The sequence below is a fragment of the Taudactylus pleione genome, unplaced genomic scaffold (genome assembly GCF_031769625.1).
Source record: "Taudactylus pleione unplaced genomic scaffold, aTauple2 ptg000041l, whole genome shotgun sequence".
NCBI lineage: Eukaryota > Metazoa > Chordata > Amphibia > Anura > Myobatrachidae > Taudactylus > Taudactylus pleione.
In genome coordinates, this window is record NW_028284443.1 from 19,131,918 (window position 1) to 19,158,522 (window position 26,605).

The 26,605-nt window shown below is 44.0% G+C and overlaps 1 protein-coding gene across 1 annotated transcript in view; it reads right to left on the bottom strand.

The window, feature by feature from the left end:
- MET (MET proto-oncogene, receptor tyrosine kinase) overlaps positions 1-26,605 on the bottom strand; it is a 174,958-nt gene that overhangs the window by 60,139 nt on the left and 88,214 nt on the right. The window contains exons 5-7 of the mRNA XM_088456256.1: positions 21,399-21,533; positions 19,297-19,470; positions 130-287 (exon numbers count right to left, since the gene is read on the bottom strand). Of these exons, the coding sequence (XP_088312382.1) occupies positions 130-287; positions 19,297-19,470; positions 21,399-21,533 (467 nt within the window). The remainder of the gene's footprint in view (positions 1-129; positions 288-19,296; positions 19,471-21,398; positions 21,534-26,605) is intronic.

Below are 26,605 nucleotides of genomic sequence, written 5' to 3' on the forward strand. Positions count from 1 at the left end.
TGTGCTTAACGTGTGCAGTTACCATTTTCCCCCCTCTCCCCCAAAGTCCTTGGCCAATGATGTGGTTATTATGGTATAGTTTAATATCTGACCATGCTTACTACTTTAAAACTGAGAAAAAAATCTTACTTGTTTTGGTTGCTGTTTTTAACATCTATTTTGCAATTTTTTTTCCCAATAAGGACTGAAGTATCTCTAAAGTTCAAATTATCTTTGTTTAGAACAAAATCCGATCCACATATTACTAACACAGTATCACCATCGAAAGGAGCAGAAGCGGGAAAAATCTGAAATATAAAAACAATATTTGCTTATGGAAAGATACTGTATCACCATGTTACAGGAGCCCTGGCATTAGTATATGTGAACATTGAATTGTGAGATTATTTCAGTGATTTTATATAACCATTTCATGGTCAAGGAACAAAAAAATTAAATGGCAAATGGACATACACAGTATCAATGACGGTGTTAATGTCAGTTGAATACTGTAATAGTATAAATCATCATCTTTAAAATACATAAAAAAGTTGACAAAAATTATGAAAGTTTTGAAATATCTAACACTATTAGAATAAATATCTAACATTATTAGCATAAATATCTAACATTATTAGCATAAATATCTAACACCATTAGAATAAATATCTAACATTATTAGCATAAATATCTAACATTATTAGCATAAATATCTAACATTATTAACATACATAGATAACATTATTAGAATAAAGAGATAACATTATTATCATCATAGTGCATGTAAAGGCCTAACTGCAATGTATATCTATACTCATATTATAAGAACGTTGTATTTGTCTGTTTGTTTCAAGTTGGTGCAAAAACTACTGATCTTATTTTCATGAGTTTTGCACCATTTTGTAGTGGAAACTCCTAGAAATATCCTGCACTTTGTTTCATCTTGATCTGTCCAGTTAAACAAGAGCAATAACAAATATGTATTGACATTGACAATAAAGGTGTGGTGTGACACCATGTGGGTGGCTGGTAAGGGATGGGGGAGAGGTGCTTTGGACCCACGTTCACTTGAATAGGATAGGATACATAGCAGTCTGTGCACAGGGCACACAGCGACATTGGTGAGAGTGGTGGGTGAAGGCGCTGTTGCCACTTGTCTGTATAGCGCTGCTGGTGACGTGGGCCACCTATGTAAAGCAATACAACTAGAACACCCAACATAAAAAAAAAGTCAGAAGCCATTTCATCGTAGGCGATGCCGCTGGCAACAGCTAGTTTATTATTCTATTTAATGCATTCCTGAGACAATCAGGTATCTTTCTTTAATTTGTACTTCTTGCTACTATGCCTTTGCCATTATTTAAATAAACTACTGGTGTGGGCTATCCTATGGACAGAAGATCCTATGACCGGAGTTTCATGTGATCCCTCTTAAACAATGTGGAATGTCATCAAACTCTTATGGTTTGGTAATGTCATAGAAAATGTCTCAGGAGCACTTTAAGCATGCTCAGGCAAAAAGAGAGAATTTCAGGCCACCAGGTACAAAGTTATTCCGGCTCCAGGACTTGTTATAAATGTTCTTAGCTGTAATTAATATCTAGGGATTGTCCAGGTTTTAGGTATTGGTCCCTGGAAATGTTTGTCCCTTGCAATGGCCCCCTGCACTATACAGTATGTGTTTCTTTTTCTAAATATAAAATCTAAATTACTTAATATATTCTTTTCTGGACCACACACATTACTAATTTTTTTAAAAGATGGGCATTTACAGATACTTTGTGACATACGTGATGTGCAAAGTATTATAAGAATTATTTTAATGTTGTCAGCTATGTCAGTTCCTTTTGACTATTTATTTGTATACTATATTCAATGTATGTGAATAGTGGAGATTTCGTTACAAAGGTAAAATTTAATGTATAGATCCCAGATTTACTACCCTGGGCCCCAGTAACATATTTAGGGGCCAATTTATCAACAAGTTTTATGATATGCAACAAGTTTTAACTCTTGTTGCATATGATAATTGTGCTCCAGCCAATCAGCTCCTTTTATCTATTTGAAAAATGACAGTTGGGAGCTGATTGGCTTAAGCACCATTATTATTATACGCAATCAGTTTCAAAGCTCGTTGCGTATAATAAAACTCATTGATAAATGGGCCCCTTATTTAGTAGCCGTTTATTAAATGAGAAACATATCTTAAAAAATACTGTTATTTTAACAGTCTTAAAAATATAGTTTATTAATGAGATCTCCCTGTGGAGCGAATAATATTAGTGAAGGTAAAAGTACACAATCAACTTTTTTGTAACCTGAAAAGACTTTGGGGAAGAATGGATTACAGGGAAGGAAGTTCTATGTTCAACTCAGCTAAGTATATATAGGACAAAGAAAGGCTGTGTTCTGATGTCTGAGTGCACACCAGACATTGGATTTCTTCCTCTGAACTTGTTTACCTCCTATTCTTTCTGTAGTAGAAATAGAGACGTACGCCAAGCTGCGCAGTGACAATTATCAGAGGAAGGGTACTTGGATATTGTAAATTGTGTTCAAATTACAACAATGGTGGGAAAAATACAAATGTGTGTAGATGATTTTAGAAAAGCTGTGCCAATGAAAGTCATTATGTGATATCTGTATAGCATTTATGCTGCTCTATAACAATCAACAATTGACCATTAGAGCATAGTAAATAAATCTGAATCAAAGAAAAACTCAGTGACTTATTCTTGCAATGTGGTTTTATTGAATTCATGCTTGTCATAGATAATATGTACTGCAAGGGCATTATATGTACTCTCAGTTCCTCAAAGATGCTGCACATTGTACATGTACAATGAAGGGTGAAGTCCCATTGGTAACTGTACTTGGAGTATGCTACTCGGACTGTGTGCACCATCCTCCATATTATGACATCACCAGTGTAACTCACTGCCACTGAGGTGAGGTAGCATCTACCCAGGGCCGTTTCTAGGGGCAGGCGACCCATGCAATCGCACGGGGTGCGCCGCCTCTGACCCCTGCTGCAGAAACAGCCTGTGTAACTGCCGGGCGCCCGCTGAGACTCAGTTACCAGCGGGCACCCGGCAGAGCAGAGCAGCCGGAGGCTCTGGCTTCCGGCTCCCCAGTGTGTACTATGGGAGGACGTCATGACGTCTTTCCCATAGTGCAGAGGAGCAGCCGAGCGGAGAGGACGCCGGAGCGGGGCTGAAGGTAAGTATTACTGTTTTTTTTTTTGTGCAGGCAGCCTGGACAATACTTGGGGGGGGCACATCTGCTGGGGGAGGCACTACCACTGGGGGCACCCGGGCACTACTACTAGGGACATTACAGGGGGGCACTTCTACTGGGGGAGACACTACAACTGAGGGCACCCATGCACTACTACTAGGGACATTACAAGGGGGGCACTTCTGCTGGGGGAGACACTACCACTGGGGGCACCAGGGCACTACTACTAGGGACATTACAAGGGGGGCACTTCTACTGGGGGAGACACTACTACTGAGGGCACCCGGGCACTACTACTAGGGACATTACAAGGGGGGCACTTCTGCTGGGGGAGACACTACCACTGGGGGCACCCGGGCACTACTACTAGGGACATTACAAGTGGGGCACTTCTACTGGGGGAGACACTACTACTGAGGGCACCCGGGCACTACTACTAGGGACATTACAAGGGGGGCACTTCTGCTGGGGGAGACACTACCACTGGGGGCACCCAGGCACTACTACTGGGGACATTACTCTGGGGGCACTTCTGCTGGGGGAGACACTACCACTGGGGGCACCCGGGCACTACTACTAGGAGCGGACGCCAGAGCGGGGCTGAAGGTAAGTATTACTGGTTTTTTTTTGTGCAGGCAGCCTGGACAATACTTGGGGGGGGGGGCACGTCTGCTGGGGGAGGCACTACCACTGGGGGCACCCGGGGACTACTACTAGGGGCATTACAGGGGGGGCACTTCTACTGGGGGCACCCGGGCACTACTACTAGGGACATTACAAGGGGGGCACTTCTACTGGGGGAGGCACTACCACTGGGGGCACCCAGGCACTGCTACTGGGGACATTACACTGGGGGCACTTCTGCTGGGGGAGACACTACCACTGGGGGCACCAGGGCACTACTACTAGGGACATTACAAGGGGGCACTTCTACTGGGGGAGACACTACTACTGAGGGCACCCGGGCACTACTACTAGGGACATTACTCTGGGGGCACTTCTGCTGGGGGAGACACTACCACTGGGGGCACCCGGGCACTACTACTAGGGGACATTACAAGTGGGGCACTTCTACTCGGGGAGACACTACTACTGAGGGCACCCGGGCACTACTACTAGGGACATTACAAGGGGGGCACTTCTGCTGGGGGAGACACTAGCACTGGGGGCACCCAGGCACTACTACTGGGGACATTACTCTGGGTGCACTTCTGCTGGGGGAGACACTTCCACTGGGGGCACCCGGGCACTACTACTAGGAGTGGATGCCAGAGCGGGGCTGAAGGTAAGTATTACTGTTTTTTTTTTGTGCAGGCAGCCTGGACAATACTTGGGGGGGGGGCACGTCTGCTGGGGGAGGCACTACCACTGGGGGCACCCGGGGACTACTACTAGGGGCATTACAGGGGGGGCACTTCTACTGGGGGAGAGACTACTACTGGGGGCACCCGGGCACTACTACTAGGGACATTACAAGGGGGGCACTACTACTGGGGGAGGCACTACCACTGGGGGCACCCAGGCACTGTTACTGGGGACATTACTCTGAGGGCACTTCTGCTGGGGGAGACACTACCACTGGGGGCACCCGGGCACTACTACTAGGGACATTACAAGGGGGGCAATTCTACTGGGGGAGACACTACTACTGAGGGCACCCGGGCACTACTACTAGGGACATTACAAGGGGGGCACTTCTGCTGGGCGAGACACTACCACTGGGGGCACCCAGGCACTACTACTGGGGACATTACTCTGGGGGCACTTCTGCTGGGGGAGACACTACCACTGGGGGCACCCGGGCACTACTACTAGGAGCGGACGCCAGAGCGGGGCTGAAGGTAAGTATTACTGGTTTTTTTTTGAGCAGGTAGCCTGGACAATACTTGGGGGGGGGCACTTCTACTGGGGGAGAGACTACTACTGGGGGCACCCGGGCACTACTACTAGGGACATTACAAGGGGGGCACTTCTACTGGGGGAGGCACTACCACTGGGGGCACCCAGGCACTGCTACTGGGGACATTACTCTGGGGGCACTTCTGCTGGGGGAGTCACTACCACTGGGGGCATCCGGGCACTACTACTAGGAGCGGACGCCGGAGCGGGGCTGAAGGTAAGTATTACTGTTTTTTTTTTGTGCAGGCAGCCTGGACAATACTTGGGGGGGGGCACATCTGCTGGGGGAGACACTACCACTGGGGGCACCCGGGCACTACTACTAGGGGACATTACAAGTGGGTCACTTCTACTGGGGGAGACACTACTACTGAGGGCACCCGGGCACTACTACTAGGGACATTACAAGGGGGCACTTCTGCTGGGGGAGACACTACCACTGGGGGCACCCAGGCACTACTACTAGGGGACATTACAAGTGGGTCACTTCTACTGGGGGAGACACTACTACTGAGGGCACCCGGGCACTACTACTAGGGACATTACAAGGGGGCACTTCTGCTGGGGGAGACACTACCACTGGGGGCACCCAGGCACTACTACTGGGGACATTACTCTGGGTGCACTTCTGCTGGGGGAGACACTACCACTGGGGGCACCCGGGCACTACTACTAGGAGCGGACGCCGGAGCGGGGCTGAAGGTAAGTATTACTGTTTTTTTTTTGTGCAGGCAGCCTGGACAATACTTGGGGGGGGGCACATCTGCTGGGGGAGGCACTACCACTGGGGGCACCCGGGGACAACTACTAGGGGCATTACAGGGGGGGCACTTCTACTGGGGGAGAGACTTCTACTGGGGGCACCCGGGCACTACTACTAGGGACATTACAAGGGGGGCACTTCTACTGGGGGAGGCACTACCACTGGGGGCACCCAGGCACTGCTACTGGGGACATTACTCTGGGGGCACTTCTGCTGGGGGAGTCACTACCACTGGGGGCACCCGGGCACTACTACTAGGGACATTACAAGTGGGGCACTTCTACTGGGGGAGACACTACTACTGAGGGCACCAGGGCACTACTACTAGGGGACATTACTCTGGGGGCACTTCTGCTGGGGGAGACACTACCACTGGGGGCACCCGGGCACTACTACTAGGGGACATTACAAGTGGGGCACTTCTACTGGGGGAGACACTACTACTGAGGGCACCCGGGCACTACTACTAGGGACATTACAAGGGGGCACTTCTGCTGGGGGAGACACTACCACTGGGGGCACCCAGGCACTACTACTGGGGACATTACTCTGGGTGCACTTCTGCTGGGGGAGACACTACCACTGGGGGCACCCGGGCACTACTTCTAGGAGCGGACGCCGGGGCGGGGCTGAAGGTAAGTATTACTGTTTTTTTTTGTGCAGGCAGCCTGGACAATACTTGGGGGGGGGGCACATCTGCTGGGGGAGGCACTACCACTGGGGGCACCCGGGGACTACTACTAGGGGCATTAAAGGGGGGGCACTTCTACTGGGGGAGAGACTACTACTGGGGGCACCCGGGCACTACTACTAGGGACACTACAAGGGGGGCACTTCTACTGGGGGAGGCACTACCACTGGGGGCACCCAGGCACTGCTACTGGGGACATTACTCTGAGGGCACTTCTGCTGGGGGAGACACTACCACTGGGGGCACCCGGGCACTACTACTAGGGACATTACAAGGGGGGCACTTCTACTGGGGGAGACACTACTACTGAGGGCACCAGGGCACTACTACTAGGGACATTACAAGGGGGGCACTTCTGCTGGGGGAGACACTACCACTGGGGGCACCCGGGCACTACTGCTAGGGACATTACTCTGGGGGCACTTCTGCTGGGGGAGACACCACTACTGGGGGCACTGCTCAGGAGGCACTATTACTGGGGGCATTACTCAGGGCCCAGGGGCACTACTACTTGGGGCTTTACTACTTGGGGCACTACAACAAAGGAAGCATTACTATTGGGGGCACTAATACAGGGGCATTAATACTGGGGAATTTATACAGGGGACATTACTATTGGGGGCAATACAACTTTGGACACTACTACTGGGACACTACAACAGGGACCATTACTATTGGGGGCATTACTGATGGGGGCATGACCACAGGGGGCACTACTAATGGGGGCATGGCATAGGGGGCACCACTCCTGGGGGCACTACTAATGGGGGCATGGCATAGGGGGCACCACTCCTGGGGGCACTACTACTGGGTGCACTGCATAAAGGGCACCATTACTGTGGGCTCTGCATAAGTTGCACTACCACTGTGGGCACTGCATAAGGGGCATAAATACAGGGGGCACTGAATAAGGGGCACAAATACAGGGGGCACTGCATAAGGGGCATAAATACATGGGGCACTACATAAGGGGCACAAATACAGGGGGCACTGCATAAGGGGCACAAATACAGGGGACACTGCATATGGGGACAACTACAGGGGGCACTGCATAATGGGCACTTTTGCCTGAGAGCCAGTGGGGGGGAAGCCTAAGACCTGTCGGGATGGAATGGCAAGGGAGGGGGCTGGAATGAAGTGTGTATTATGTGAATCATGTTTTTTCAATGTGTTTATTACACATAATGTGTTTTATGTGGTTCTGGATTTAATAATGTATTTGAGGTGGATGTGGTTTTAAAACGTAGTTTATGTGCCTCTGGCTTTTCCAATATATTTTATGTGGAAGTGGTTTGTTGCAGTGTATTTTATGTGGATCTGGCTTATTTCAGTGTATTTTATGTGGACCTGGCTTATTTCAGTGTATTTTATGTGGACCTGGCTTGTATTTTCAATGTGCTGGGTTCGCTCCCAACGCAACTAAAAACGAGTATGATGCAAGGTCGTACTTCTGCAAATGTCACACCAAAGGCATGCACACAGAAATGCGGCGTGGGCTTGTGACAGCTAGGCCACACCCCATTTTTTGCACATGCTGTCTGTCTTTGATTTAGCTACATATATTTTTCAGCACTTTGCCTCTGACAGGTTAGCCACCCCTATACTCAGTAGTCACAGTGGCTGACATTCTGTGGTCTTTCGAGATCACGCTCCCTTACTGTGATACCACACCTCCTCACAATGAGGCCACGCCCACTGCACAATATTGCTGCTTCTTGGGGGAGGGGGGGGGGGCGCATTTTGACTGCTCGTACTGGGAGCCTCAGACCCTAGAAACTGCCCTGCATCTACCTGTCTATAGGTCTATCATTCAGATGGAGTGAATTATATATAAATGCTGTGTCCACCAAATGTAATGAACCAGACACAACCGGTTCAGCAAAATCCTCTTTGGTGGTACTTTGTGCCTGGATTAACATAAGTATGTCTAGATTTCCAATCTCTGCCAAAGAGCATAGGTTTATGCATCCATAAACTGGCGCTTAGAGAGGAGCAGAAGCTTGCACAGTGCAAATTGCCTTAGTTTTACAAGTCCAAAGGTCCCAAGTGAGGAGTTGGGAACTGAGTGAGGGTGTTGTTAGTATAGAACAGAGCAGGAGCGCAGGTTTACCTAGTTTGTGCAGCAATGCAAAAATGAGGCAATGATTTGCAGAATGGGATTTGTGAAATGCGCTTCAGTGATGGAAAGAGGACACTAGTATAAAACCAAGGTAATTTGTGCTGTGCGTACATTGCTCATTGTACAGTAAATCCACTGTATGTGAGTGTATTGTGTCCAGGACTATGCCACTTGCTGCACTACCTATATGTCCTGGAAACCATATTACATATCATAAAGACAAAGAAGCAAAAAGTCAGTTCTCATATGGTGTACTCAGGTCCCCCCAAAAATTAATTGATAAAACTAAGTTTTATTACATATACTTTAAAATGGGTGTCATCACCAATAGTTTCTAACACTTAAGCAGCAGGTAGCACTTCCAACATATATTTGGGATTAGAGTTATTATCTCCCATCTGTTATAATATATTTGTAGATCCCTGTATTATGCATTTTATTGAGGATTGGTCTTGGTGCGGGATTTCAAGTTTACTCAAACCATATTACATACCTACTGTACCAATATCTGAGCAGACAGAATCGGGACTAGGAGCAGGACCACATTACAAGGGGGCTTGATAATGTCCCAGGTGTGTGCTAAGTGCTGATAGATGCTAGGTCTCCCCTTTACATGCTCTCGTCCCCTCCAATAACACTTTCCCTGCAGCACACATCATGCCTGCCAACTGACTATGAGACAGGGGGCCTGATTCAGAGCTGGTCGGTACTGCACAGCCGCACAGAAGTGGCTTTGCAACACCGTCCGACAAAATGTAAATGCAGCAGAAGGCGTCTGTATGAAATAGACACCTCCTTGCTGCATTTCCAATCCGAGTGCAGTGTCCGTAGACCCTGCCTCGGATCGCTATTGCAACCATCATAACTGATGGTCGCGATGGTTGCTCAATTGGTCAGGAGCTTACCTCAGCCTGGCTGGTGCATGGTCACTTATAAGTCAGGAAATCCACCAATGCGACGCAGACTCTGGCCTCGTCCCTCCTGGAAAATGGGGGCCACAATCCCCCTTTTCTAGGAACGGCAGACAGCCACGCCCCGCTCCGCCCCCCAAATGCTGCTGCATGTGAATCATGCTACGTCTATGGGGAAATGTGAGCAAATCACAGGATGATATAATGGCATTTGGCTCCGTTAGACTAAACTTGGGTACACACTGCAAAGATATATCTGCAGATCGAGTGATCTGCAGATGTATCTGTAGATGATAGTTGTTCATATACACTGAAAGACCATCATCTTCCAGGTCCCCCTTCCTCCCCGCGGCTGCTACTGCATGTGTACAACACTTGCCGATGGACAGATACGTCTACAGATATATCTGTCCATCGGCTGTGCAGCACAGTCGGCGTGATATGTCTGTGAACGACGTCGTTCACAGACATATCGCTGGTACACACTGGCCGACGGGCACCAGTGATCAACCAATATATCTGTTGCCAATAATAAGGTACCCTACCTAATTAGGAGGAAGAGAAGCATAATTAATAAATAACAGTTTGACAGTCTGACATAAGATATTTAAGTAAGAATACATGGACTTCTTCAGAATTTATTTTTTATCAATAGAGATAAGCAAGATATTTAAAACAGTTGAGTTAAATATTCTAGTCATTCTAGAAGTTAGTCATTCTTCATTTGGGCATGAGACTATTCACATTTCACCAGCAGAATTTAGCCTTATGTGTTCCCAGTCCTACCCCAAGCAGCCCCTGCTATATATAGACTATAAATTCAGCAAAATGCAAATGTACAAGCACAACTTTATACAATCAATTAAAATAGTCACATCATTTTGGCATTACATACCAATTAAGATAATGAATTGTAAAGTGCATATCACTTAATGACACACAGTATTTGGCTTTTCACATATGTTAAAATCTATCTAAGGTTACAATACAGCACAGTGAGCAAATGATTAACAATAAATATCACATACATCTGTCAGTATCACAGCAGCCTGCTGTACCACAAATAAAAGGACTGAGCATTCTATTTGTAGGAAATAAATCAGTCATCAGAATTCTAAGATGATCACTGATTTGCAAAACTACTTGCATTGTTTAAAGTACAGATGCGATTGGACCATAATGATGGCATGTTTTGCTGTATGTGGGCCCAATTAAATACTGCAGAGCATTAGCAGGATAAAAAATTAAAAAAAGAAACATTAAGAAACATAACAAACATTCTGGTAATAAAGTACTGTTTATACCTATCCAATAAGTTCAGAACACTGTAAAATCACTTAAAACCAGTAGAGTATTATAGACATAAACATATGTGTATTTTTATATCATATGTAGCAAAAAGTAGCAGAACATCAATGTATCCAGAATGCCTAGGCGGTACAGTCCCAGTTTGGGGGCTTTGTCACCTTGTTCCTTTCATGGCTTTGTCCTGATTATGCCGGATGTAAAAAGGTATGCAGTGAATGGGTGCCAATAAAAGGAATAGAAGAGGGATGGAGGTGGTCCAATGTGTTGAAAAGGTGGATATTTCCTCTTAAAACACTCACTGTTATCCAGATTATCACAGCCCAAGTGTTGGGAGGTATAGAAATGTATATTCCAGCAATACAAAAATTCCAAAATACTGTATATAACATATGGACTAATCTTATATATAAAATTCATTGGTCTGTTTGTTTGTTTATGCATTTGAACACCCCTGCACCAATTGGGATGAAACCAACGTGAAGTGGTCCAGTTGGGTCCTGGGCAGGTTTTAGGGGGTTAAGGTCCCAGTTGGATCTCCTGTTGGTGTACGCTGGGCAGAACTTTGACCCAGGGTGCCTGTTCTGAGCCTTCCACTGGATGTATTTGTACGAAAACTTCACAAAGTGCTAACATTGGATCTCAGAAGACATTCTAGGGGGTTGAGGTCCCGGTCAGACCTCCCGTTGGTGTACGTTGGGCAGAACTTTGACCTGGGGAACCTGTTCTGAGCCTTCCACTGAATGGATTTGGATGAAAACTTCACAGAGTGGTAACATTGGATCTCAGAAGACATACTAGGGGGTTGAGGTCCCGGTCAGAGCTCCTGTTGGTGTACGCTGGGCAGAACTTTGACCTGGGGAGCCTGTACTGGGCCTTCCACTGGATGGATTTGGATGAAAACGTCACAGAGTGGTGGTAATTGGTCTGTGATGTCTAATGGATTGGATGGGGTCCTGGTCGGACCTCTCAGCGGAGTGAGCCGGGCAGAACTTTGACCCAGGAAGCCTGTTCTTGGCCTTCCACAAATGGATTTGGACAACATCACATAATAAAACTTAATAACTTGAAGATTTAAACCTGGGCAATGGCGGGTACTTCAGCTAGTAATTTATATATTACTGCCTTTACTTATTTTACTGGATCATATTGTCATACAAAGTTCATTAAGGGCCTGATTCTAATGTGGAAGTGACTGTGCAATACCGAAGCGTCTGTGCAATACCATACAAGTAAAATGCAAACACAGCAGGAGGAGTGTGTAGGAAATAGACACCTCTGCATGCATCTGTGCTGAATCCGAAGATGCTGCTTGGATAGTCGCAATGCTGCTCTGGATCGGATCGTCGCGATGGTTGCTGCCCTTGGTCAGTCCGCGTAAGCTGAAACTTATTAAGCCTGGCTGTCAGAACCTCCCTGTCGGGTGTAGGAAGTCTTTGTCTGCCGACGCAGACATTTGGCTCAGCACGCCTACAAAATGACACATCCTCGTTTTGTAGAATGGTCCTGGTTGTTGCCCACGCCCCCCCCCCCAAACACCAAAGCATGCTGTGGCTAAGGGGGGACTGCGAGCGATCACGCAGGACCCATTGTGCACATGTGCGGAACAGGGTCTGCGTCTGGGCTGACTCAGAATCATTGGATTTGTACATAAACGAAATCAGGCCCTATGTGTAACCATTTTAAATGCTGGTATAAACTGTTTAGAAAATAAAAATCCACAAATTTAGTTTCAAAATACATGCAAACCTTTTGTTCATAATCATATGCGCGGACAGGGAAAATCTCATACATCATTTTCACAAGATTCTTGTTCATAAATGCAAGGTTTTAAAAAAAAACATAGTTCTTCAAGAGCTTTCCCTGAAGTCTATGACATGATTTATAACCAAAGGAATAGGTACACAGCCAGTTTTAATTGAATTTCATGGTGTAAAGGTCACAGTTCAGAGATGTCAGAAGAACATACAACTTCTTGTTTTAATCTTATTCTAAGTGAGTTTTAGATCACTTAGCTTTAATTGGGTGACAACACTGGGATCCTGATGTTCACTTTCCGCTTAGGAAATCCTTCTTTCAAGTGCCTTCATTTCATAACACACCATTTCATTTAAAGGTACTGTACTTCAGAGATGTACTTGTAAAAATAATAGGATGGCTAACAAAAAGTAAAATCTACCAGTCATGTCTGTGTGACGGATGTATTCCCCTTTGGTAGTCTGCATAATGAATTGTTATATGAAATTATATGTCTAGTAACATTAATCACTTCCACTAAATCTAGGATGGATGTAAGTAGATACCTGTATATGAAAATATAGTATAACATAGTAAATAAGATAAGGGAGTTATATAGCTGATTTTACAGATGTGTCCACATACATCTTACTTACTTGTGCATTAAACAACCCTTCTAGTCGCGCCATGCCGTGTCGTGACTTGGTAGCGCCAAGCATCTTTTTGTGCGACTCTTTACCTTCAAATGGGTCTTATTTGCAAAGTGCTGATTATATGCGGCATGCCTATTTGAAGGTAAAAAGTCGTACAAAAAGGCGCTCAGCGCTACTCAGCTGCACAGCGCTCACACGTTATGCTTAACGTGACTTGTAGCGCACGGAGGTAAGATGTATGTGGACACATCGGTACAACATAATGTGCTTTAAGCAGAAATGCATTATGCTAAATGCAGCATAAATAAACAACCAATGATATAAGCAGCTGTTTTATAGACACTCTTCCTAATTTCCAAGTGTGTTTATAAGAAGATATTGCTTTCTTTCTAGAACAATAAGGATTGTGAGCAGATTGTGAAATATTAATAGCATCAATTAAACTATGCATATGGCAGTAATCCTGGAAGATGAGCTCTTTGATGGTATATTATCTGTTATTCTTTGTCATTGATGTGACACTGTTGCAAGTGTCTTAACAAACTCCCAGTGTGAATGTTATTTTGAAATTAGGAAAATAAGTGAACAGTTTTAAAGAAACAAATATCTGAGCATATACAGTAAAATGGCTGAACAATGAACCTACTACTCAAGCCAGGGAAAGTACAGGTGTAAAGATGGCATGTAGACGCTTTTCAAGTATGAACAAGGCTCTGGATCTGACTGGCCACGCTTTCTGTCCAATGAGGAACCTTAATCACTATAAACATGCTGAGTAGGAGTGTGAATTTCCTGGCTTCAACCACTTAAATGGCATGGTTGCATGTGAGGCGACCGCAGCCAGCTGTGCTTCAGCTGACAAAAGGCCTGAAACAGCAGCGATTGCAACTGCGATTCCGCACGCAACCGTCCGACAGTTGCGTTCTGCGCATGCATCGCAGTACGCGAACACTCCACTGCGATCTGGACTGCGCAGACCCATGGCAGAGTGATTGACAGGAAGTACCGTCTGGGGGTGGTGGCGGGGGGATCGGCAAAACGCAGGCATGCCAGTGCATTTGAAAGCCGTTGCATGGGCGTGCATAAATTAGCCACGGCGATGCCATACGCAGCTTGGGCTTTCACTGCGCGCGATGAGGTTAGCAATTCCTGAGTAAGGTCAGACCGTGTGCAAGTGTGTGTGAGGCTGCGATTGTACTCGATGTTACCGATGGTTTCGCACTCTTGCTAAGTATTATTATAGATGTGTGTAAGGTAAGGTGGGCATCCTTATGTTAGGCTGTGTATGGCATAGCGATCACAGACATTAGCACATCTTCACAGTGAGACTGCGTGCATAATCGCTATTGCGATTGCAGTTGCGATCCATACTGAATCAGGCCGAAAGTCCCATCACATGCGATCACACCGCCCGGCTGTGTGTCCCAATTTTTTAAGTGGAAATTCGTTCTGCACAGTTCCCCCCAAACACTATTTGGCTCATCTCTGCAAATGCAGAAATCAGCTGCAGCTAGACGACTGATCTTCAGTCCTCCCTAACACATGCACCACTGCACTTTGCATGTGGGGGCGGGGGGTTATATGCCTATGGGGGTGGGGTAAAACAAAACTAGATGATGCTAAAGGGGGGGGGGGGCAAAAAAAATTACATTGATCACAAGGTAGGAGAATGAGGAGGGTGTTTGTGCAAAAAACAGGGTCTTTTTTTACAGGGCGGGGTTTGGATTATAAAAAAGGGATTTTTTTACTATTAAGTGTGTGTGTGTGGGGTAGTTTTATTAGGGTTTATGACCACTGGGTGGTGTATTGCCAATGGGGGTCCTATGGACACGGGGTGGTGTGAGACAACCCTTAGGCATATTTTTCTTTCAATAAAATATTCAAATATATTTAAAAAAAAAACTTTTTTAAACTATATTAAATGAAAAACACAACAACAATTCCTGCCTGTTTTTGCTGGGTAAAAAATTGTCAATGAAGTGCTTAACAGTGCCTGCTATCCGCCAACACTGGGGAGGGGGACTGTAGCAGTGCCTGCTATCCGCCAACACTGGGGAGGGGGACCCTTATATGTTAATCATAAATGTTAAGGCTATATTAAAGCATTCTCAAATGTTAATATGTGGTTTCATTACTCTGGCAGACCACTAGAAAGCATTATTATGTGAATAATCTTTCAAATTAACCTAATTTCATCACCTTCAATTTAAAGAGATACTACAGTACCTATAGATTCATCATCCTAAATGAGATTGTTACACATGCGGAAATGCTATTTTCTGAATGGTTTAAGTAACACGCTCATTCATTATTAGGGGCCCAATGGGGATGCCTAGTTTTCAACAAACTCTGAAAACTAAAAGTGTTTTGGAATTGGCTGTGGGAATCAATGCCTTCTTCAGAAGGCATTGGTTCTTGGACCCCCTGCTCCAGATGGCCGGCATATCTTCAGTAAGTAATACTGCTACTGAAGAAGCAGTGTTAGCGGATCGTGGGGACAGCTGCTTTTCGGAGAGCTGTCCCCGCACAGAAACAATATTAATTTGCTTCGGTAATTAAGTATCCACTGCCGCCACTCACAGCAAGTTGGATATTTAAATCTTGATTTTAAATACTTGATAAATTAAAATAATTTACACTGCATCTGTGGTAAAATAGGGAATTACAATAACACAGTGTTACCAACTTGGCCATACCTCCAGACAGATCCCCTGTCAAGAATGGATCCCACAAATTCAATAAAATGTAATAGCTTGCTATATCCCTAATGAAGTCATAAGGACAAAACGCGTAGGGTGATTTTATATGGATACACCATATTGGTCTGCCAACAGTCAAAAACCTTTACCCCAACAACAGGGCCAGATTAAGGAATATTAATGCCAATATACCATTAATGGAGTTCTACTAATTGAAAGTAAGCTTCTTATTGATTAGTTTAAGTCAACTTTTTATGTATATGTTTTTGTCTGTTAATTTTAAAGCAAAATAAATTTGCAATACTTCACACTAAAAGCTGTTGTACTGCTCTCTGGGTGCTTCTTGTGCAAGAGTCTCATTATAGGACCTGACTGTATAAAGACTTACAATCTGTGGGACACTTCTCATTGAAGATACCATCTTCTCCATTACATCACCCCAATGGGAGAACTCCAAAGTGTGGAGAACAATTACATACAAAAGAAGTACCAGTATTGGACTCTTTAAGGATTAAATATTCTGTATTATACATTTGTGGCTCCATCCGGACATTTTTGCATATATAAATCAATATTAATGTGTTTTGCTCATTTCCCAGTACAAGGGCCACCAACAGGGGAGACTGCCCGGACTGGAGTCCTGGCCTGGTCAGAGAGGGGGGCCCGGATGGCAGCGGTGCAGATTGGTTCCTGGGCCCATCTGCAGGCAGCCATGAATAAAGAGCACCAGCGGCATTTCAAATATAATTCCAACAGCAAGCCACTTGGAGCTCATGGACCGACAGCCAATCAACAAGCCCACGAGTTACAATTGGTTCGCGGGTGGGTCCATATTTGAAATGCCACTGACGCTGTTTCACCATGGTTTCCTGCCAGTGCCAGCTGTAACCAGGTACATGGATTATGGCATAGTTCCCTGCCCTGTGCACCCCTAGTCCAGCCTTGCCCGGTGCTACCTCATTAATGTCCAGCCTTTCCTGCCCTGGACCCCTCATTTAAGGTCCAGCCTTCTCTGCCCTGTGCTCCTCTCCCACCATGTCTAGCCATACCTGTGCTCCCAATAGGTCCTGCCCTACCCGCCCTGCACTTCCCACTAGTCTTGCTCTACCTGCCCAGTGCCCCTTGGTCCAGCACTCCCTGCCCTGCATCCCCCAGGTCCCGTCTTTCCTGTCCTGTGACCCTCCAGTTGCAGCCCTCCCATATCCAGACATCACTGGTCTCCCATATATTGCCCTCACTACCCACCTTTCCCTTGTCCCCCCACCACCCACCTTTCCCCTGTGCCCTTTACAAACCACTTTTCCTCTTGCCCTGCTTCTCATCCCGCCACCCCCTTTCATCTTCCACTTCTCCCTTCTTCATCTCTTACCACCTTCCTCCTCTTCTGCTGAAGGCGATGGGATCCTGCTGGCTGATAATCAGAAGCAACGTGGAGAAAACTGAGCATGGCAGGTAAGCACAATCTTCTGATTTAAATATTTTTTTCTCTCTAACGCTGCTATCACTGGTGAAATCCCAGACAGCAGTAAAATTTGCCAGTTTTCGCCAGTGAAAGCTTTCCAATATGAACCGCACATGTATTATGGTGGTACTTTAGGTGGATCTGGCTTTTTCAATTTTTTTATATTTGGATCTGACTTTTTCAGTGGTTTTTTTATGTGGCACTGGCTATTTCAATGTATTTTATGTTGCTCCGGCTGTTCTTTTCTATAGATATATTTTATGATGTACGCGGTTTCACCCGGGTAGACCTTTGATACTTACTGTTTTGATATTCCCCTCCCTCACCTGTGTAGAAATAGAATTCCACCCTAACGCCTGTAGTAACATATTACCCTCACTCATACCTGTAGTAACTTATTCCCCTCCCTCACTTCTGGAGTAACACATTACCCTAGCTCACCCCTGTAGTAACATATTCCCCTTCCCTCATCCTGTAGTAACACATTTAACATTCCACTCCCTCACCTGTGTAGTAACACATTCCCCTCCCATGACTGTTTAGTAACACATTCCACTCCCTCACCTTTATAGTAAGACAATCCCCTCTCACTGCTGTTGTAACACATTTTCCTCTCTCACCTCCGTATTAACAATTTTTCCTCTCACTATTCAAATAGGGGATCCACACCAATTGGCAGTGATGTTTGGCAGCACTTGGAATGACAGTCGGTGATTGAATACTGAACTGTGCTACAGCCATGATGAGTCAGTCAGGCAGGACATTGCACAGGGGGAGGAAACATTTTAGCTCTTTTCACCACCTTAGGAGTCGAATTTAGAAAAATCCTTTCTTAGTGGTCACCTATGTCATGGAAGGAATATACTCCACGATTTTCATTTCTAGATCCAGAGGTTTGGACTCATTGATGAGTCAGTGAGTCAGGACATTTGATTAGATAGATTAACATGTTATAATAACATCCACACCCACAGCCCAAGCTTTGATGCCGGGCACACACTAGAGGATATCTTGTTCGATACAGCTGGATCGGACAAGATATCGGGCACATCGTCTAGTGTGTACCCTCAATATCACTGATGATGTGCACTCCCGCGGTGACATCGTTAGCGAGGGCCATGCTGACGAATGCAGCAAGGCCCCCACCATGTGTATTCACTTGCCGATGTCGGCACCCTGCTGGATGCCGTTGCTTATGAGGTCGGTACTCACTACACATTGTGAAGTGCGGTCAGGTGAGGCAGAGTCTTTCCTGTCATACTTCGGTATACTCTAGAGTTTTGACTATAAATATTATAAATAACTTCTTTGTATTATTTAATCATTTTTATAATAAAAACTCTGGAGTAAAAAGTGTATGGCAGGTGAGGCACTGCCTCCCCTGTCTATATTTTCCGCACATCCCTGATTAAAACACACCAAATTTCCAGCACTATATACTGCTGTACCTTTGTATAATGCCCACATGTACCCTCGGGTTCATATATGTATCTGTAAATCTGACTCTGATACTAGCCAGTGCCTCCCCAGCTATTTACCTCACCGCTTGTCACTGGTTTAATGTGTACTGGCCTTTAAACTTTTTAAATTGGTTATCGCACAAATTGATGCCACCCCGTTGCTATAGCTCCAACCACCCCTATTTTGTCAGTACCAAGACCCACAATTTCTGAATACCACCCTGCTCCGTGCATGTGTGTTAGTTAGCAAGCCCTAAACAAAATACATAATAATTTGGAAGCTTATCTCACAGGCCACCTATAAAATTATTGGTATTTAAACCAATTTACAATTAAATTGCATAATTTCAAAAACATATTTACATTTAACATGTTTGTTACCTCAGACACAACTGGCGAACAGGTTTTCTGAGTCCATTCTGCATTTAAACAATCTTTTTTTCTGGAACATTGATTCTTGCACCAGCCACACTTCAAATATGGAGGAGTTTTGATACAGTGACTGCATGATCTGTAATGTTCACAGCCGAGGCCTTCTAATGGGATCTTTATGATCTGCACCAGGAACAAATGTAGAATGTTACACATATTCTTAGCTCTTACTCCCTTTACAATGCTTTACATGTGTTTAAAACATGACTAAATACCCTACAATTACATTTTCAAATATAAACCATGGAAGTAAAATGTCAATTATTCTCTCACCACTCCACTTTAGATTGTTGCAACTCCTCCCATATCTTTAGGAAAGTGTCCTGATGAGAGCTCATAAAGGTTCACACTCTGGGCCGGAGCTACAGATGTGTCCTCATACATCTAGCCTCAATACACCATACAACACGACTTGCTTGGCCTGAGTGAGCCGTCTGGTCCTAGGCTGTACTGCTAGAGTTGGGCATCTTTTTTTGTCGTAAATGCGTCTAATTCACAATGTAATGGGACTAGGACGCACCAGCAGACTGTGCTGATTAATTTGATATGTGACACTTGTATACCTGTTTGAAATTGGAGTCTGTATATGATGCACAACGGAACTTGGAATGAAAAAAGCTGCAGCCACTACATTATAACACTTCATATACAGATTCAGAGACTCAGTCCCACACAGATATACAAGTGTTGCATATAAAATGAATTAGGATCCAGCCTACGAGTGGAGGGCACTGCTGAGTCCACAAAATATATAAAAATATAAATAAATACAAGGATGTCTCTTTCAGTCCCGATGGTACTACTGATGACAAGGCTGACGCAGGAACTCCCCCAGCCCCTGGCACTGCATTGTCACCCGATAGAGTGGTAGATTCAGCAGCACGTCTATGAGGCATACAATAAATTTGGGGCACAGCTGTGTGTACTAAGCCTTGGAGAGAAATAAAGTGAACGGAGAGAAAGTACCAACCAATCAGCTCGGCTGTGATTTAAAAATGACAGAAGCTGATTGGTTGGTACTTTATCTTGTCCACTTTATCTCTCTCCAAGGCTTAATACATAGACCCCTTTATCTCTCTCCACTTAATTTCTCTCCAAGATTTGAAACATCTCCCCCACTGTGACAAATCTGTCCCTATACCTGTGTATGAAACTGTCATTCAGACTCCGTCTGCTTAATTAGAGAAGCAACTGCCTCTAATTTGACAACGTACAGATGTGTCGTCATACACTGTGGCTTCAGTTGCGCCAAACAGCTCCTCTCTGGCCCATCAGGTCCTGGGCAACAATACTACTCCGTTAGATTACACTGATTCATTTGATTTTTGAAATTTGTACATCAGTGTGCAAATGAGTCTGAATCTGTGTACTAAGTACTACGATGCAATGGCCGCTGTTTTTTTTCACACCAAATTCCGTTGTGCTCCATCTGTGAATTCATGCGCTGTGAAAGTCGCAGCCTAGCGTCTCTGGTATACTGTGAGATGCGAATAAGATTCAAAATGTAAAGACAAAGATGGTATGCTACACTTTTCGCCTGGTGCCTCGCGCCGTGTAGCGTATTGAGGCTAGGTGAATAAGGATACATCTGCAGGTTATAGTAAGTGTTAGAACAGGACAGGAAAGAAGTCATTAAAAAGCAAGTAATTCTGACCCTTTAATGACAAGAAATATATTGTGAGAAATTAACTCATTTTAAATTCAATGCTTTTGGTTCATCAGGAATACATATTCACATATTTACTAATTTAACTTTTATACTGCTTTTATTTCCTGATTAGATTTGCTACTAGGGGAATCGTAAGCAAAAATACAAAATAAAGAACTGTGATCTGTGATCTATAGCAAAATTAATATTAACAGTATAAATAAAATCAAATATAATTAAATCAAATAGGACTTGAATAAAACTTGTTCATCAAACAATACAAATATATATTATTATTCCAATTATTATGTTTTTATTATTTATAGCTAAATGCTATATAATATTTATATGTCTATATGATTATATAATTCACAATATAGGATCATGGTTGGCAATGCCTTACCTGCATTCCTGTACTAACTAGGACATAACCATTCTCCTCTGATGAATCCTTCATTACTAGTGCAGAAGAAACAGGATGTGCATCCAGCTGAATACTGACATGAGGTTGAGTTTGACCAGAACGAGAAATTACAATCTGAAAGACAGATAGATAATATACTGGTGTGTAGCTTCAGGTGTGTTCTTTACAGCTTCCTTGTTCTACACGTACTCACCTAAACTAATATTCATAATGAAGATGTCTGGTTATCCAAATTCAAAACGGTTTATGCATAATAATGATAGTGAGATTTCTGAGTGCATGTGCTGATGAATGCAGTTGACATGACCACATGTATACATAGTTGCACAGAAACCATGTTCTTCATTTATTTTGCACCAATTTGATAACTGACATTACAGATGATTACTATGCATGGCAGACGTAGCGCTTCAACACTTTTGTATGTCCCCCATAAGTTCCTGATGACTACTGTAACTACTGTATTGTATTACTTCATTATTATAGCATCCAACCCACAAACACGCTGTTATAATACATATAGCATCCTCTTATATGAAATGGCTGCTTTAGTACATGGAACTTACTTGGTCGCGATGGTGATACCTGGCTGTAACCTCGGTCGCAGTAATGGGATCGCAGATGCAGCAAGGAGATGTCTAGACATCTCGTGCACTTTGAAAAAAATGGCCGAAAAAAATCAAAGTGGGGGCACAACTTAAAAAACTAGCGAAATAGCCTTTGGGGTGGTCTGGAAGTATGGGGGAGGTGTATTTTTGATTGTAGGTGTTTGCTGAAGGTGCGTATTTGGCGCTTTTTAATGCTAGACTTTAGCAACTTTAAAATACGCTTGCACCCATTTTCATGTACCCCATATTTGATGGGAATACTTATTTCCACCCACAAAATGTTGCAAAATGTTATTCTTCACCACTTGCTGACAGACGCTAAATAGCGCCTATTGAGCCCATTCAAAGACCCCAAATACCTTCAGCAGGGCTAAACAGGGGTACCCATAGTGAACCCCCATGTCAGAGCATCTTTTGGGGGGGGTGTCAGGTTGATTTTCGTAAAAATGACAGGACTTTTCGCCTGTTTGAGTTTCGCCACATCCTGTTTTTGCCGACTTGTAATTGAACACGGGAATACGCGGGGACGAGCGCATTACTTTTTCGCTACTGAAAACCGCGATGACGGTGTGAAGTCCAGCATCAGACTTTTCACTTCTAATTGAATATGGGCCCATCTCTAAATCAAGCCCTTTATCCTTAGAAGGGATATATTACTGGCATATAATGGGGGGATTTTATTGCACTATTACTCTAGATCCAGTACCGTACAATAGCTTTTACCATATCTTGTGTGTTTGGAATCCATTCAGTTATTAAACGTCTAATTTATAACATAAAATAATTCCAAGGGTTTATGCCTCTTGAAAATGTACCTACAATGTGTGTCAATGATAACTATGTATATTTCTGTACATTTTGAAACAAACAAGTCAGTTTTCATTTGTAAGAATTTTAGTGATTGAATTGAATACAGAAATGAGACTGATTTAATGGGTGCTAGACAATGTTCCTTTGTTCACACAAAGTTTGCTGTGGAAGAAAAACATGTCATTACGCCTGCAATTTCCCCACTCTCAGTGTGTATGCTTCATGCTCTGATCCTCACACATAATGGACACAACTGCTGCTTTACAATAATTGACCCAATCTACAGATTGACAAGTTCATCATGAAGCAAACATTGACATTCCCTCTGCATTTCTCCTGAAATATCTGCACATGTTGGAGAAGTGTTATTACCGGGCATTTACTACACAGTTTTACACTTTCCAGAAACTATCCATTGTGAAATTCCTGATTCACATTGCACCCAACAGCTGTACTCCGAGCTCCATTTCCCAGACACAGACTGGAAACAATCAATGAAAAAGGCTGAAACAGCTGCAGTTTCATTAAAAAAAAAAAATACCGAGTATGGAAGCTTTTCACCAAGTTGCAGGAGAGGAAGGAAGTACATTTTTTTTTCTTTTCCTCTTTCTACTTGGCAGCTGCATCAAGTACTGTACTACTTTACTCTTCAGTTTTGTCATATTCACACCAGCTAACAATACAAAGCTGCCAGCGAGTAGCATACAAGCCGTGACTAACACACTCGCTGTGTCAGAACATATTCTGCAATTATTATACCCCTTTTACACTGGAGCTAAAACCCGGGTTTTTGAAGAGTTAACCCGGGCAGCTCCCTGGTGTAAAAGGGGAGAAGGTTGGATCGCCGGGTCGAGTGACCCGGCAATCCAACCCAGGTAACTAGCAGGGTTTAACACAGGCGTAGCCCGTGAAACCCTGCTATGGGAACAGCGCACTCCGGGTCACGAAGACCTGGAGTGCGCTGCTAGCCGGCCGATTGGTCCGGCTTCAGTGGCGCTTGGAGATGACGTCATCTCCAGGCGTCCACTTTCACTCCGCAAAAGCCGGGTCTATGCAGACCCGACTGCGGTGTGAGCGGCGCTGACTCGGGAATATCCCGTGTCAGCGCCGGCAAAATTCCGGGTCTGATCCGGATAGGAACTTTGTTCCAACTCCGGGTCAGACCCGGAATTTAGGTGTAAAAGGGGTATATGTTTCAAGCCATTGACTACAAATAAACAATAATGGGGAAAATTCAATTAGACCCAATAACTTTGCACGGGTAAAAAAGAGAGGTATGCTTTATCGCCTTAGGCTATTCAATTAGACTCCCTTTTTCACCTGAACCCCTATTTAATGAGCGTTAAAAAGGGGCATTAAGTGTTAACAAGCGTTAACGCATAGAGTCCGTGAAAAATTCTAACTTTTTTTTAAAAGTGATAACTGGGTGTTATCATCCGTTAATTGTATACTTATCGGGGACTTCTGTTTGGGTCTCATGAGACCCAAACAAAAATCCCTGTTAAGTCGGGCTAACTGAACAGATCCCTGGCGATCAATTAGCACACGTTAACTTAACGGGGCTAATTGAATTCCACCCATTGTATGTTATCTATACTGTAACAAAAAAACTCTAAATATTTACATTTTGATATTTTACTAAACATCAAAACCAAATAAAAAATGTACATGAATACTTCATGTGATTGGTGTCATTAAAAGTGGTTATATATAATGAGCTATTCCACTTCTCTTATACCACTTTTACACCTAAGTTCCGGGTCTGACCCGGAGTTGGAACAGGATTCCAATTCGGATCAGACCCGAAATTTAGTTGGCGCTGATCCAGGATATCTCCTAGTCGGCGCCGTTCACACTGGAGCCGGGTCTGCATAGACCCGGCTTTTTCGGGTTTTGAAGTGGATGCTTGGAGATGACGTCATGCGGCGCGCTCCAGGTCATCGTGACCCGGAGCGCGCCGTTCACACTGCAGGGTTTCACAGGTTACTCCAGTGTTTAATCCTGCAAATTAGCAGGGATGGATTGCTGGGTCCCTCGACCAGGGAATCCAACCCTCTCCCCTTTTACACCAAGTAGCTACCAGGGTTAATCCTGCAATAACCCTGGTTTTAGCTCCGGTGTAAAAGGGGTATAACTGTACTTTTGCAGGCTGCAGGTTAAATTTACTGAAGTGTGAGTTTAGAAGAGTCGAGATGTTGCACATTTGGACTCTTGACTATCATTTATCTGGTACCTTCTAAAAAATGATACAGTAGTTAGAATTTAATTGGTTGCTAAGGGAATTTTAGAATATTTCAGTCAATCACATCAGTCCCTGTTCCAGTGGAGCTTACAATCTATATTGCCTATGGACACACACATATACTAGAGTTCATTTTTGGTCAGAAACCAATTAACCTACTAGTTTGTTTTCGGACTGTGGGAGGAAACTGGAGCACCTGAAGGAAACGTATACAAACACTGGAAGAATATAAAAACTCCACCTTTTTCCCGAATTAAACTCATGACCTCAGAACTGTGAGGCTGTAATGCTGTTAACCACTGTACCAACTGTGCTATATATGTAAACAGCTAAAGCTGCTAACCACTATGCCAACTATGCTATATATGTAAACAGCTAAAGCTGCTAACCACTGTACCAACTGTGCTCTATACGTATGTAAACAGCTAAAGCTGCTAACCACTGTACCAACTATGCTATATATGTAAACAGCTAAAGCTGCTAACTACTATGCCAACTATGCTATATATGTAAGCAGCTAAAGCTGCTAACCACTGTGCCAACTGTGCTATATATGTAACCAGCTAAAGCTGCTAACCACTATGCCAACTGTGCTATATATGTAAACAGCTAAAGCTGCTAACCACTGTGCCAACTGTGCTATATATGTAAACAGCTAAAGCTGCTAACCACTGTGCCAACTGTGCTATATATGTAAACAGCTAAAGCTGCTAACCACTGTGCCAACTGTGCTATATATGTAAACAGCTAAAGCTGCTAACCACTGTGCCAACTGTGCTATATATGTAAACAGCTAAAGCTGCTAACCACTATGCCAACTGTGCTATATATGTAAACAGCTAAAGCTGCTAACCACTATGCCAACTGTGCTATATATGTAAACAGCTAAAGGTAGTAAAAACAATCTGAATCAATGCTTCTAATATTTTGTCTTTTTCTACTTTGTTTTTTAAATAAGGCAAAACATGTAGTTTTACATTTTCTTAGTTTCTAAATAACTGCAGCTTATAGGGGAGATGCATCAAGCCTTGGAGAGAGCTAAATTGGAGTAGCTGTTCAAAGCGACCAGTCTGCTTCTAACTGTCACTTCTCAGACTGTGCTAGCAGCTGATTGGCTGCTTTGTGCAACATCTCCACTATCTCTCTCCAAGGCTTGATACATCTCCCTCTTTATCTGAAAACATTGGAATAAGATGACAAATGGCTGTTAAATTAGTGGATAGTTGAATAATACTGAGATAAACTGCTATCAACATATTGATGGCAGTGTCTGACAGAAGAGTGCCAAGTGCTACCGATCGCCAAGTAGAATTAAAGAGATGTAATAACTACACAGCAAACACTCATTATATCCATTCATGACAATTTATTCAACTAAATCATGTATATTTTTGGGATAAAATATGTGAAGTAGTGTATCAGATATGGGCCCCCATTTACTAACGAGTTTTATCACCAAAACGAGTGATATATTTCACTCTGTATGATAACTGGTGCTCCAGCCAATCAGCTCCCAACTGTCATTT